The sequence below is a fragment of the Acomys minous genome, assembly GCF_964271855.1.
Source record: "Acomys minous genome assembly, chromosome: 13".
NCBI lineage: Eukaryota > Metazoa > Chordata > Mammalia > Rodentia > Muridae > Acomys > Acomys minous.
In genome coordinates this window covers 100,952,466-100,966,629 of record NC_140495.1, presented here as the reverse complement: position 1 = coordinate 100,966,629, position 14,164 = coordinate 100,952,466, and the positions used below count along the sequence as shown (strand labels likewise).

At 40.8% G+C, this 14,164-nt stretch overlaps 1 protein-coding gene across 1 annotated transcript in view; it reads right to left on the bottom strand.

Annotated features, from left to right (window-relative positions):
* PCDH15 (protocadherin related 15) overlaps window positions 1–14,164 on the bottom strand; it is a gene marked incomplete at its 3' end in the record, with an annotated part of 1,334,501 nt that overhangs the window by 169,864 nt on the left and 1,150,473 nt on the right. Inside the window, exon 22 of the mRNA XM_084754693.1 lies at window positions 1,142–1,447. Within this exon, the coding sequence (XP_084610819.1) occupies window positions 1,142–1,447 (306 nt within the window). The remainder of the gene's footprint in view (window positions 1–1,141; window positions 1,448–14,164) is intronic.

Sequence of the window (14,164 nt, the reverse complement as noted above, 5' to 3'; positions counted from 1 at the left end):
AATATAGAGTTGAACACCTATGATGCATGATTGTTGAAGAGGTGGACAGACAAACAGACAAACAATTCTTTCCTGGTCAGCATGCATCTTGATTAATTTATTAATATCTGTAACCTATGTAAGTATCTGTTGCGGTGTATCAAGAAAACCTTGATAGGAAAATTCAAGCTGCGCTTTGCAGGTAAAGAAATAAACAGGCTGAGGTGTTTTCTGTTTGTCATAATACAGTTCACAGACCGCCCCCTGCCCCGACCTGTGTCAGAATTAAATGAGCTAGTCCAAAAGAAATGAGAGAGTTATGGGTTCATCTGAGCTATTATCTTAAAATGTTGGGAGCTTCTGAAAATATTACAGTTGACCAGAGATGTGTGCACATGGAAATTCAGTTAAAAACAGTTAGAAATTTATAAAGTGTTGTGAGACTAAAAAAGATTGCTACAGAATAAACAATATTATATGGGTGTATAAATTATGAGTAAAAGTATATTAGTCCACATATATGTGAATATATACAAGTTACATATACCTGAACAAATGCATATATATACACATATAATTGCTACAGTGGGTTTTAAATGTCAAAAATAGTAGTTGGTTTTAATTAATGTAAGATAATTTACTAACAGTTTTAGATTTAATAGTTGTTTTGGTTAAGAAACTCATATAGTTATTTTCACATTTACATACATTTCAGTGCAATGTATAGTTACCTCATTTAATATGTGTGTGTATGTGCTTGTGTGTACGTGTGTATACTAATGTCTATTTGATACTTGTGTGATCCCTCTGATATGAAGAATACTCACAAAAATTTGATACTTTTTTTTTTTTTTAGAAAATCAGCTTTTTCTTTGTGTTGTCAGTGTGACAAAACCACCTAGCATTATTTTTATACCTGTAAATGTATGATATTTCTTATTATTGTAAACCTTCTCCCTTTACTTTTGTGGGGTTTTCCCAGAGGAAGGATTTCCCCTAACATACAATATGACATTTCTGAGACATAATAAGATTTGTCTATATCCTATCTGATTTTGAGTTATTCTGAGCTCATCATATGTTTGCAGCTAAACTTCAGTGTCTTGTCCTCACAGCTAATTTTATAATACAGATTTCATGGAATTAGTGCGCGTCCACACACCTCTATCTGAAGGAACGTGGTCCCCGCTGGCAGATTCTCTTCGACAACGACTGTGTACGTTGAGTTGGTAAAAACAGGACTGTTATCATCAATGTCCAACACCTTGATGTACAGTGTCAGGGTTGAATGCCGAGGGTGCACCGCTCCATCCGTTGCCACAACAACCAGTTCGTAGTGGTCCCTGACTTCCCTGTTTAGCTTCACTGCTGTGTAAATGCTCCCGTTGGATGTGATGCGGAAGAGGTTGTTGAAGTTCCCCAGGCTGTAGTGCACTTGGCCGTTTATCCCAGCATCTGGGTCTGTTGCCTAAACGGAAGAAACAAAGGGCTTCACACAACAGCTACTGGCACATGGTAGATAAAGTGTGCCATGTTTTCTAACCAAATACTCCTTTTTTTTTCCTCTAAAGGGAACATTAGAAAGATAATAAAGGTACAATTTTCAGTCAAAAATCATGAAAAGAAATAAGCTGTGATTTAATTATATACTCAGTGGAAATGATGATATCGTTAGACACAGCAATATATTATGCCAGAGAAAATGAGCATTATAAAAATGGAAAGTTTCATGTAATTTTATTGCTACTGTGGTTTTTAAATGTCAAAAATTGTAGTTGGTTTTAATTAATGTAAGATAATCTTCTAACAGATTAAGATTTGATTATTGTTTTGCTTAAGAAATTCATACTCACATATGTTAGGGCGCAATGTATATTTACCTCATTTAATCCTTGTGATGATTTAATGAGTAAATAACTTTGGCCCCATTTTTGCAAATGAGACCATATGGCTTAAGGAAATTAATTGTCTCACGTAAAGTTATGCAAGAATTCAATACCTGGGGGGTCCTAGAATTTAGCACAGTGACTCATAAGTTATGCAGTTTAATAAATGCAAATGAAGGTAATGAATGTTCAGTGAATATATGGACCTGAGGTTTGAAATTAAATATATTCCCAAGCTGAATGGCAATAAAGGTACTGTAATTGTCAAATCATAAGACAGGGCTACTGTTTAATATTAGACTATGAATCTCAAATAATAGCTGAGAATTATTGGTGCTACCTGAGTCTATACTTGCTCAAAATTTTAGTCATAAAGTCATTTTTTGGCATCAAAATGGAAAAGCTTTGACTATACTTCTAATAGAATGTTGGTAGAAGTACTCTTACTTAAAAGTCAGTAACTTTATTGTAACGTATAACATCACACCACCAGATACTGTACATTTTATATCAAATGATACTATTACTGCTTTTCATAAACTCTTGACTCTAAAAAGCTATAAAAATACTATGTAATTATAATCCAAACTACCACTAAAGAGAGAGAGAGGGGGGACAGGACTCCATTTTGATTTCCATACTCAATGGTCACTGAACTTTTGTGTGACTGGAATGCAAGGCAGTGGGTTCTTAACATCACGCACACATTGCTCAGTCTTACAAAATAAAGTTGAGACACACACACACACACACACACACACACACACACACACACACATACACATACACTCTAAACAAACAAATGAAAAATGAAGTGTAAAAACAAAGAACAACATGTGAATATTGTGTTTTTAACTGCAGGTTTCACAACATATGTCTGAAACTCAGCCAGATCTGTCCTTTAAGCAAAAATACACCCTGTAGAGGTGAATCCTGACAGTAAAATAGAAGAGGAATTACGGTAATGCCCGGAGAAGAAAAACAAACATAGTTAGATGGCTATAACATTATGGAGAAGAGCTTTCTCTGAAGCTCTCATTTGCCTAGATGGCTCCAGACACTGTTGGCAGATTGGTTGCATTTGCCATCTAGTGGGGACAATACGCAGCAATGTTCCATCACTCGGGGAAGGACAGGGAAGTGTCTGTTTCCCGAAGTCAACTGACCAAGTAAAGAAAATTTCAATTTGATAATTTAAATAGATTGGGTTCCATACATCACTGCTCTTATGAGTTTTAGTCTTACCTTTCATCTCTGGGAAACTTAGCTAAAACTATTGTATGCACGCATGGTAATTTAAATGGCTCCTACCCAAGTGGTCTGTTCATTCTTACAATTCAAATTTCACTATGACAGAGTGATTTAACCAGAAATCTATTGCTTCGCTTTGTCCTTCCCTCCCTCCCTCCCTCCCTCCCTCCCTTCTTCCCTCTCCCCTCCCTCCCTCCCTCCCCATTCCCTGCTCTCTGTAAAAGGAGTTGGGCATGTCTTCTTCATTGTATGCCCAGCTATTTAACTAATGTCTCATTTCCAGTATTCAAATATATCAGAGGTAAATATACCGTAATTTACCATGGATCACAGCCTTACAAAATCATTTCAACTGAAAATATTATGTGCCAAAACATATTTAATATATGAGTGTGCTGAGCCCCCAGGCTAGGAACCCACTACACTGAAGAGCGCTGGTCATTTCTCTTTCCGAAGAGGATGCCAACAGGGCCTGAAGCTCCCTGCTTCTGCCCAGCATTGCCAGACACTCTCATTGGCTAGTGAATACCACCATGATAAAAATGAAACTGCAGAATTTCATGCTTATTTCTACCTGACTCCCATTGCTTCTGTACCGTCATAGACCCAAAGGCCTGTGAGTCAACCTACCACACACAGGAACTGCCCCTGTTGGTATTTATTCCATCGCCGAAATAACAAACACGAACTCATCAGGTCACGTGAAATAGAAATCCATTCTATAAATCTCTGCAGATAAGAAGTCGAGGGTGGGGCCATCCACCTAAAAGCTATGTAAGCACCATCTCTGCTCCCTCCCAGGGGCTCTGGGGGAAGTATTGACAGAGCTGTGCTGTGTAAGCAGTGACCCTGCTTCCCACGCCCACGTGACGGGTGGAATGGGAAGATTGCTGCCAGCCCCCCTGTGCCACTATTTTCTGTACCTGTAAGGGTAGAAGGGTTGATCCTGTCTAGGCAAGTTTTCAATTCCTCCTCCTCCTCCTCCTCCACCTCTTCCACCACCTCCTCCTCTTCCTCCACCTCCTCCTCCACCACGTCCTCCTTCTTCTCCTCCTCCTCCTCCTCCTCCTCCTCCTCCTCCTCACCTCTTTCATTCATGCCCCAGCCACCTTGCTCCCTCTTAATAGCTCATTTAAGTATTTTAGGCTTACTTGGACAAACAGGGCTATATTACCCTCACAAGGACCTTTGTTTTAATCATATATTTTTGCAAATATATAGTGACCTATACATTTTTTTGAAATTATTTACTTTTAGTCTGCCTATTAAATATGTTTTAAGGGGTTTCTCTGTTGATGTTAGCTGGAGCACCCTCTTTAACACATATCCTAACTTCCTTAAAATTTATTTATTTATTTATTTTCCTTAAAACTCATTTAAGGGTAGTAAACCTGTCAGGCACCCACAGACACCTGGGCCTTTGCCTGATCTCCTGCCACTTAGCTCCCTGCATGGCTAGGCACCATGAGAGAAAAGTGTGTTTGACTGTACACTCTGCAGCAGTCAACTCTAACAATGTTAAAGTTGCTCAGATATCAGCTAATGGTGACAAGGGACAGGCGACATGGGGAAATCTGGTTCCTCCCTTCCTTCCCTGTCTCCCAGTCACTGAGCAAGATGAATGGGGTTGTGACTCAGGCACTGGGGGCAAACTCAGTTACTGTTACATAGGAGGAAGTCACTGTGAGACAAAGGAGCTATCTGAAGAGTTTCTGATATCAATAGCACTGTCGTGCACTTTGCACGGCTACTTACTATCTACTCAAGCAGCTCGCTGGGCAATGCTATAATGGAGCCATTCATCTTCTTACAGATCAATTAAAAGTTAATTAAAATTGTTAATAAGAAACATCACACTTCTCTGCTTGTACTACATCAAAGCAACAAACAGTAATGGCTGCAACTTTATAATCATCTGTTCGTGATATACTCACTTTAAAATGTATGTCTCACTGTGGCCTGATTTGTGGTGAGTTTTGGGGGGGGCATGCATAGGGCTTGGAGATTAGCTGAGAGTCTACAATCAAATAAACCCTTCAAAAATTGAAACAAGGCATCTCGTTGGAAAAAAAATAGTTTAGATATATGACAGAAAGACAAACAGCACATTTATGTCACTAAAACAAAATTAGAGCATATGTTAAAAAGAGAGAAGCCAGAGGCCGTGCAAAATCACTTGCTAAACAAATAGTTTTGAACAACTGTGCACTGATTTTTTTTTTTTTCATGCTGCTTGTCATCAGAGTTAGAAGTTATAGTTCTTAAGCATTCAGTGCATACCCTCCTTTTTTTGTTATTGTTATTTTGGCTCACTATCTTTTTAGAGGTCTAAGCCCTTCCTTTAAATAAATGATACACATTGTAGAACCTCCTGCATTGGCGATGACCAAACTCGTAGGAACATTAAATCATGCTGCTTGTTGAGATAGTCTCTTTCGCTGCAGTCCAGACTGCACAGGAACTCAGCGTGAACACCAGCCAAGCCACCTCGGCCTCCTGAGTTCTGGGAACATAGGTGTAAGCTAGCATCCAAGAGTTTCTCTGAGTGGAACGTATTGAGATTAAACTCTCAAAGAAGGCTAAATGTCGGCGGCCTGCTGCCGAGCCATCTGAGGAGCAGACCCCATATGTAATATGCCAGCTATTGACTGCAAATTATTTAGAGAAGATTATTTGTTTAGAGTGACAAAATTCTCCTACAAGCATCAAATTGATAACAAACTGGGGGGACATCACAGTTACCTCAAAAGTGCGAACTCTCATGTGGCGCCTCATTATCCCAGTGTGAGGGTGAGAGTGAGCTTTGTGCCCTCTTTGCGTGTCCTCTGCAGCAATTTCAGAGGCCATGCCTTGCTTTCTCACTTAGAGCAGGAGCTATAAGGAGGAGCTGCTGAGGAGGAGGGCATCTGAACACTGGCCACTGCATCTTTAATGACATCATTAGTAGAGAAGCCTTGTGAAAGTTACTTCTTAGCAACTTCAGAATTTGTTAAATAGTTGCTGGTTTGCTTCTCTATAAAGGCCAGTATTTTCCAAGAGCTGTGGCAATTCTTCTTAAAAGGAAAGAGGCAACTTAATGACTCAAAGTGAGGATAAATTTTTCCTCTCTCGGTACAGATATCTAATCATTATTACTAAATAAAGGGAAGGTGACTTCCTAGGCAAGAGTAAATAACTCGTGAGCTCAAAATATTCTCAGCCACAGCCAGAGTGAAGAGTTTCCACAATATTGGAACTCTGAGATCTCAGGCTGTAGGTCTCAGAAAGGTTTGGTTTTCAGCTTAGAATCCATTTTTCCACAGTAACTGAATGGCCTTGACTGAGCCTGCTCCCCTCTGCACCCCTCCCCCACCCCCTGTGCCCCTCCCCTTTCCCCCCAATCCTTATCTGTGAATGGATGTAAGCCACTGTTAGTTATTTCACTGTCTCCTATAGGTGCTGTATAGAGTTGGCAACATGCTTGTATCTCATTAAGTGATCAATAAAAATATTATCCATGATTACTATAGCATTTTCTGATCTCTATTAGAAGTTGATTTAAATGAATAGGTTGTGTCCTGCTTTAAGAATTTCTAGTAGAACATGCCAGGCTACTTTTACCACTGTATTTCTGTATTCTAGTCTTCTTAGGGTCTCTTAACTTTGATATTTTGAACATTATCTGGAAATTTCAATGTTGATCTGTCAAATAGTATATATTAATATATAAGGTGCACCTGTTTGTTCATGTAGCAATTTTAATGTAACAAGTAACTTTAAGGAAGTTTTATCTGATTGAAATAATATTTTTAGTAATTATATGGATGAGTAATGTATATCAAAGCTTAAGTGTGTGTTTGTAAGTGTATTGAAACAATTATGCAGGTGTGAACTATCACATGGCACCTAAAATGTGAGTGTGTGTGCATATGCATATTTGTGTACATGTGTGAGATTACACTGTGTGTGTGCAAGTGTATGTCTGTGTACATGTTTGTATGTAGGTTAATATATATGTGTGTGTGTATTTATGTATTACTGTTGGAGAATACATGCATGTTTGAGTATGTGTATAGGTTTATGAACATGTATGTGCATGTGTGTGCATGTGTGTGCATGTGCACATGTGTGTGGACAGTATATAGATGTATGCATGTGTGTAAGTGTATAGGTGGGTCAAGGTGTATGTGTGCATGCATATGTGATGGGTAACTGTGTGTACATGCACATGTACATGTGAATTGCATATGTAAATACGTGTGCATTCACTTATGTGTGGGTATAAGTGTGCATATGGGTTTGTGTGTTTGCCTGAGTGAGAAACATCCCCATAAGTTCATGTATTTGAACATTGGATTCCCAGATGATGTTTGGGAAGTTATGGAACTTTTAGGTGAAATCTAGCTGGAGGAAGTATAACACTTGGGGCGGAGGGCAGGCCGGATTAGTGTGTGTATAGCCTCATCTCACTTTCAGTCCATGTTCTTTGTGTAGTTGAAGCTATAATGTGTCAGCTTCCTGCTCTGGTCGCCTATAGCGATGCCTACCCACCATTATGGACTCTCCCCCTGGAGCCGTCAGCTAAATGAACTCCCTTCTCTACCAGTAACTAGTCATGGTGTTTTATCACAGCAACCAAAAGTAACTACTGATACAGCAGTGTAGCTGCATATGTGTGCAGGAACACGTCTGTATTTGTGTATGTGTGTATATTGATGCATGTGTGGATGCTTGTGTTGTGTATGTGGGTGTGTGTCCCTGCCGAGGACAACCCTGCATGCTTCCTAAGCACTGCCCACATTTTTGACAGGAGGGATATGGCTGACTTGGAGCTTGCTAAGTAAGCTAGGCTGGCTGACCAGCCAAATCAGGGGATCCTCCCGTTTCTCGCCCCGCAGCGCTGTAATGGCAAGACCTTACTCACCGTGCTTTTCTGTGTGCATTCTGGGGGCTTGAACTCAGATCTTATACTGACCAAAATACCTCCTCTACTTTGCATAAAGCTTAAACATCTATCTTAGGTATAACTGTTGCTGTTACTGTATAGGTGGGGATCCACGTCTATGTGCGTGTGGATGACAATGACTAGACACGCATTTTCAGCCCCTTTCAGCAAACACTTTACCCACTCAGTCATCTCCCTGGCCTGATACAGAGCTTTTTTTTTTTTTTTAACATACAAATTTAGACATTAGATTGGATACATGATAAAAAAAAAACAATTTCAATGAAGAAGTGGGTAAGAGGATACCATAGATATTGTCACACAGAAATGTCTACTAACTCTGTCCTGGGAGAAATTATCTCAAGATGCTCGTTTTCGTACTGAAGTAATTTCACTGTGGCTCGAGAAGCAAATGTATGTGTCTGTGTGTGCAACGGTTTACGGGCCTGGCCTTAAATCCACTGCCGCGATACATTAAAGGACGTGAGAGTTATCTCACACTAAGCACGCCTTTCCTCATAACTACTGCAGCCTGTCCTCGCACATTTGAAAAGATAAATTCTGCCCACAGGAATAGGTGTATAGTATTTCTACACATAAAAGGTTTGGTAGCTGCCCATATTTTTCTACCATGCTATGTCCTTTTTAGTGCTCTCAAATTCTTTCTATTCTATCACGGGGAAAGCACAATTAAGCTGTTGTAAAGAGTTCAGATATTTTCCTGGCTTGTATTCCTTGGCTCCACCAGTTTCAAATAGCTTTCCTTCCACTAAGGACCCCTGTCACCTTGTATTTATTTGGCTCTCGAACACGGTATAATTGCCTACTTACCTGACTCTCTCCTGCACTATACTTCAAACAGCCGAGGAAAGAGGTATGCCTTTTTATCCTTGACTCCCTAGTCACATCCTTCATGCATGTCCAACAAATATTTGCTGGATAAATGTTTAATTAAGAACTTCTCACCAAGCATTAGGTAGCTTTCTGGAAGGTTTTCCTGACCCCTTCCCAACACCCAAAGCAGTTACCCCCAGTTACACAGTAAGTTGCATTTTTATCACAGCATTCAAGAATCTATACACATTTTCTCCCCGTCTGTCTCCATGCCTTTATGCCCACAACTAACCCTTTGACACAACCCCACTTCCTTCATGCTTTTAAATGTGTTAGACAGCTTTCTAGTGTCTCCACCATCTCTGTAGTTTCCTCTCCCGCCGAAGCTGCAGGCATCATTGTTTCCCTGCTTTGCTTTACGTCAGACGGGAGAGTTCTGGAACAGCCCTGTTGGAAAGTGATGCCCTTGTGATAGAATGGAGCAGGGGGCAGGCAATAGGGGAAGAAGGAGAGAACCCAGGCCCACCACTGCCTGTGTCTGCCTGTGGAAGGGGGACACCTCCACTACCACTTCATTGGTCAAAGCAGATCACATGACTACTGTGGAGCCGCTGACCTCAGAGGCCACGGCAACAGATCTAAGAGACAATCTCACCTACTTGTTTCCTTTGTCCTGAAGTGCATCTGGATCTCTCTGTCTTCCCTGGGAGACGTCTTTTGTCTCCTATCCTAAATCACGGGTAGTTCTTAATTTTTTTTTTTCATTCAGCCTCCCAACCTTTCCCCGAACTTAGTAAAACTCTCTTTTTACTGCTAGTTCTATGCACCGTGTGACTATATATTAGATGTGAAAACTACAGCTCCCTGTCTAGCGCACGCAGGTTGCAGCGAGAGGCGGTGTTAGAGAAAAGAACCCGTGGGCTATTTGGAAAGAAGATAAGAGAAATAATAAAGTGCAGCAGGGGTGTGGGTATGGGATAAGATGAAAACAGGCAGGCAAGCGAGAGGAAATAATGTCTGTCGAACTGGGCGGATGAAGACGTCAAATTAGGCGACTCACTTCAAGATGCCCCCACAGAGCCCTATAGATCTTACAATGAAAGGATGTAAATTAACCCAGGTAATTAGAAAGAGAGCACCGGGCAGGAGGCGTGCAGCCCTGTGCTTAAATATTTACCCACTCAATTTATGGCACGATGGCAGACAGCCTGAGATTAGAACTCTGAAGCTTCACAAAGGATTGCCCGGTTCATGGTTTCATTACCAGCACAACGATGTTTCCAGCTTCACTAACAGGCTTTCCAAGTTCTACACTAAAGGCTGCTTCCTTTCTGTTCACAGCCTTTCCAAGGGTGGGAGGAAAAAAAAAAAAAGGGAGCTCCAGGAAGACTTGCTCAATTAATTGTCTTTGTCTCCTCTGTCACAAGGTGTCATAGTTTCTTCTCTTGTTGCTGTGATAAAATATCCCAACAAAAGCAGCTTAAGGGAGAGAGGGCTATTTCAGCCAATGGCTCCAAGTCAAGGTCCATCCTAGCTGGGAAGCCACTGGAGAGAGAGCTTGGCATGACCACGACCAGGGAGAGAGCCAGCGTTCTTGTGCTTAGCTTATTCTCCCCACCTCATAGAGGGCAGGGTTTCTCTCCAGGCCACACGTCCACCCATCCCAACTAAAGTGATCCAAACAGTCCCTCACAGACCTTCCATCTCCCCGGTGACTCTACATCGTCTTAAGCTGACATCATTTTTTTAAAAAATCACATTTGGTATTGCGTGACTCTACAATGAGTTTAGTGTATGTGACTATTCCTTGAGGTGGTGGAAACCCACATTTAGAAATTATCTTTGGAGGGCTGGAGAGATGGCTCAGAGGTGAAGAGCACTGACTGCTGTTCCAAAGGTTCTGAGTTCAATTCCCGGCAATCACATGGTGGCTTATAACCATCTATAATGAGATCTAGTGCCTTCTTCTGGCCTGCAGGTATATGTGCAGGCAGAACATTGTATACATACTAAATGAATAAAGCTTTAAAAAAAAAAAAGAAATTATCTTTGGAGCCTGTACCTTTGTTCTCATTTTTGAGAGGTGTGGACCAAGTCTAAGTCCTATTTTTTTTTCAAAATAACCATGCTATTTAACATCACCTCCTTCTACCTAATGCACTCTAACCATTTGCTACGTTTATTATTCCTCCTCTTAAGTGTATGGCCTCCCAGCGCATCAGGAATTAAAAGGGAACATGAAGTACATTTGTACAATTCTTTAACCGGGGCCCTTATTAATATTTCCAGTGATTTTATCCATTGTGTGATTGCCGTGACAGAAACATCCATCATAAACAACGTAACCTGCCTCATTGTCTCTAAGATGTCAGTCAGCCTACCACAGCGGGGATGTGCAGCCTGGCAGAGCTATTCCCGCCATGGTGGGCCAGGAGGCAGGGAAGGAATAATATTGTCCTTAGGTTGGTTTCCTCACTTTCCACCTTTCATTCTACTCAGATCACTGGACCACAGGACAGTGCTTCTGCGTTATGAGCATTACAATGGTTCTTCATAGACAACAGAAAGTTTAGTAAAGCCGCTGGGGCTCTACGTCACAGCCTCAGGAAGTGAGAAGCTCTTCATATTACGTCACACCCTTAGCTGTTCTGTGACCCCTATAGTCATGTAGTTTCTGCAAACAATGTCTTCCTTAAGTGGAAGCACGTCCGTCCTGTCTCAGTCATGCAGCATACGAATAAGTAGAAACTATTATTTGGTGTTCGCAGTGTTTTCTTAAAAGTGGGTAAGTCTTAAACTTGTTAGGAAAGATTACAATGCAATTCATTTCCCTCTTAAGATAAAAATTAGGTGAGAAATGACATCAACAATCAATTGTCCTCGAATTAGTAGCTGTGTGACTGTTCTGTGGCTTCCTTTGGCTTGTCATCCAGAATCCCTCATGAAAATAACCTATTTCTGGCTTACCACGGACGCGAGTGAGTGTATTATTTTGTGTAGAGTTAATACGGTAGCTGAATTCTTCACACTCTTCTCAGTGTTCTTCTATAGACTTTTCTGGCATCTCTTATATGTAGTTAAACTTAAGAGATTTTATTGCCACAGATACATCGCATATATATTTACATTTACACACACATCTGTGTTTATGCACAAGGAAGGGAAGATGTTTTCATGACATAAGTAACAGTCTTTACTTTTTAGGAGTGGTATGCTTCTGTAGACAATGGCATTCCCCGTCTAGTAGCCCCTGTATCTTCCTGATGTGACAGGGACACACAAAATCATGTCACAGGAGAGCCATCCACTCAGGCTCATCTTGAAGTTTTTGGCCATGTCACTAGAAAGCCAACCTCGAGCAAGTGGAGCTGTCCTCAAGGGACAGCACTTTTTCACAATGATTGTACACTGCGGGGTAATCTCCTTGAACCACATTTTCAATGTATTCATTTGCATTTTCTGTCAAGTTCAAACACAAAGTATTGTGCTTCTTTCCTGAACAAATATGTAAAACCACATCCTGCCTATTTATTGTCAGTGTAATGTACTACTTACTAAATAGCTACATTATTCTATATCTTAACCTCATGTCTTAATTCACGTGCTATTAAATATGAGTGTACCATGGGGTTCTTAAAGGAGCCAGTCCTAATTTTTGCTCTATCTACTGTGCTCTGTCACAGAGATTTTTTATCTTGTTGTCTTATTTTTGTATCAATGTCAGAATAATATATCAAGAAACTCTTTAAAAATTTAACAAGCAGCATCCTTTGAATAATGAGAGAATGTACCTTCTTATCCTCCAACCCTATCAGGGAATATTTCAGTGTAGGTAGGCTATTTTGGGGACTTTTCTGCCTTCTTGCTGTGGCCAAATATCTGGCTTGAAGGAGGAAGGCTTGTTTTGGCTTAAGGTTTCCATGGGATGTCACCCCCTCAGAAGGGCAGAATGCCAGCGTGCACTGCTGCCAAAGCCCCCTGTGGTGGAGGGCCTTTAAATGCTGCCACACCAGGAGGCAGAGCGCACACACAAGAATCAGAAGGGAGGGTAACCAACAAAGCCAGTGCCGGTTTCCACCTCTGCTGGCTGGGCAGGATGTTGCTAGTTGTTTGATTCTGAACTATGATTTCTGTATTCATCCCTTTACCGACAATTTGCTGGGTGGGGTTCCATTTGTAGCTGTTATATCTGGTATGCTCATTTCATCAGGAAAACAGAAAGAATTAGAAAAAATACCATATAGTTTTAATATTTACTATCTGGGAGGTGTTTGGGTATAGACGGAAGGAAGGAAGATGTAGAGAGGGCAGAAGTAAGTCAGGGGTGGTGGCGCATGTCTTTAATCCCACGGGAGTCATAGGCAGGCAGATTGCTGTGAGTTCGAGACCAGCCTGGTCTACAAAGTGAGTCCAGAACAGCCAAGGCTACACAGAGAAACCCTGTCTCAAAAAAAACCCAAAAAAACAAAAAAAAACCCAAACCAAACCAAACTAAAACCAAACCAACGAGAGAGAGAGAGAGAGAGAGAGAGAGAGAGAGAGAGAGAGAGAGAGAGAATGTAGAAGTATTTGAATAGTGAGTAGTGGATTTTTTATTCTCCTCTGCTCTCCATCTGCAACTACCTGCTTCTGACATCCACTGCAGGGCTCCACCGCTTGTATAAAGGCTGTGCTATGACTGCCATGCAACAGGCCTGAAGCAAGACACTGCCAGTTTGTTCCCTTCAAGTTCAGGTTAGATGACTGTGATGCACCAACATGACCGCCCAAACGTAAGGTGAGTAAGGACCATATCAATATATATGCCAAAGTGGTTAGGGAAGAGAGCGTGGGGTCTCAACCATACACAGAGAACTATAGGCAACTAGAAAATTCTCAAAGCTAGAGAAATAGTTTTCCCAGTGAAGAGCAGACCAATTGGTTGTCCAATGTCAAGTGGTCAGTCCTGAAAACATACATAAAAGTAACATTACAGGGACTAAGCTTGTTATAGCTAGGAATATGCATGGATATACGTAAACACATGCAATGAAAGAAGAGGCCACGAATTGAAAACATTTGGAGGGAGGAAAGGAAAAGGAGAAATAAGGAAAATATAAGTATAGTCTCAAAAAATATTAGATTTTTAAAAATAAGATTTGTAAACTTCATCAACATCTCAAGTTTTTCTGACTAAATGAGAGAAAAATAAATCACATTGGAGATTGAAAAATTCAAGAAAAATTGTAACTCTGTGTGTGTGTGTGTGTGTGTGTGTGTGTGTGTGTGTGTGTATGTGCACATGCTTATA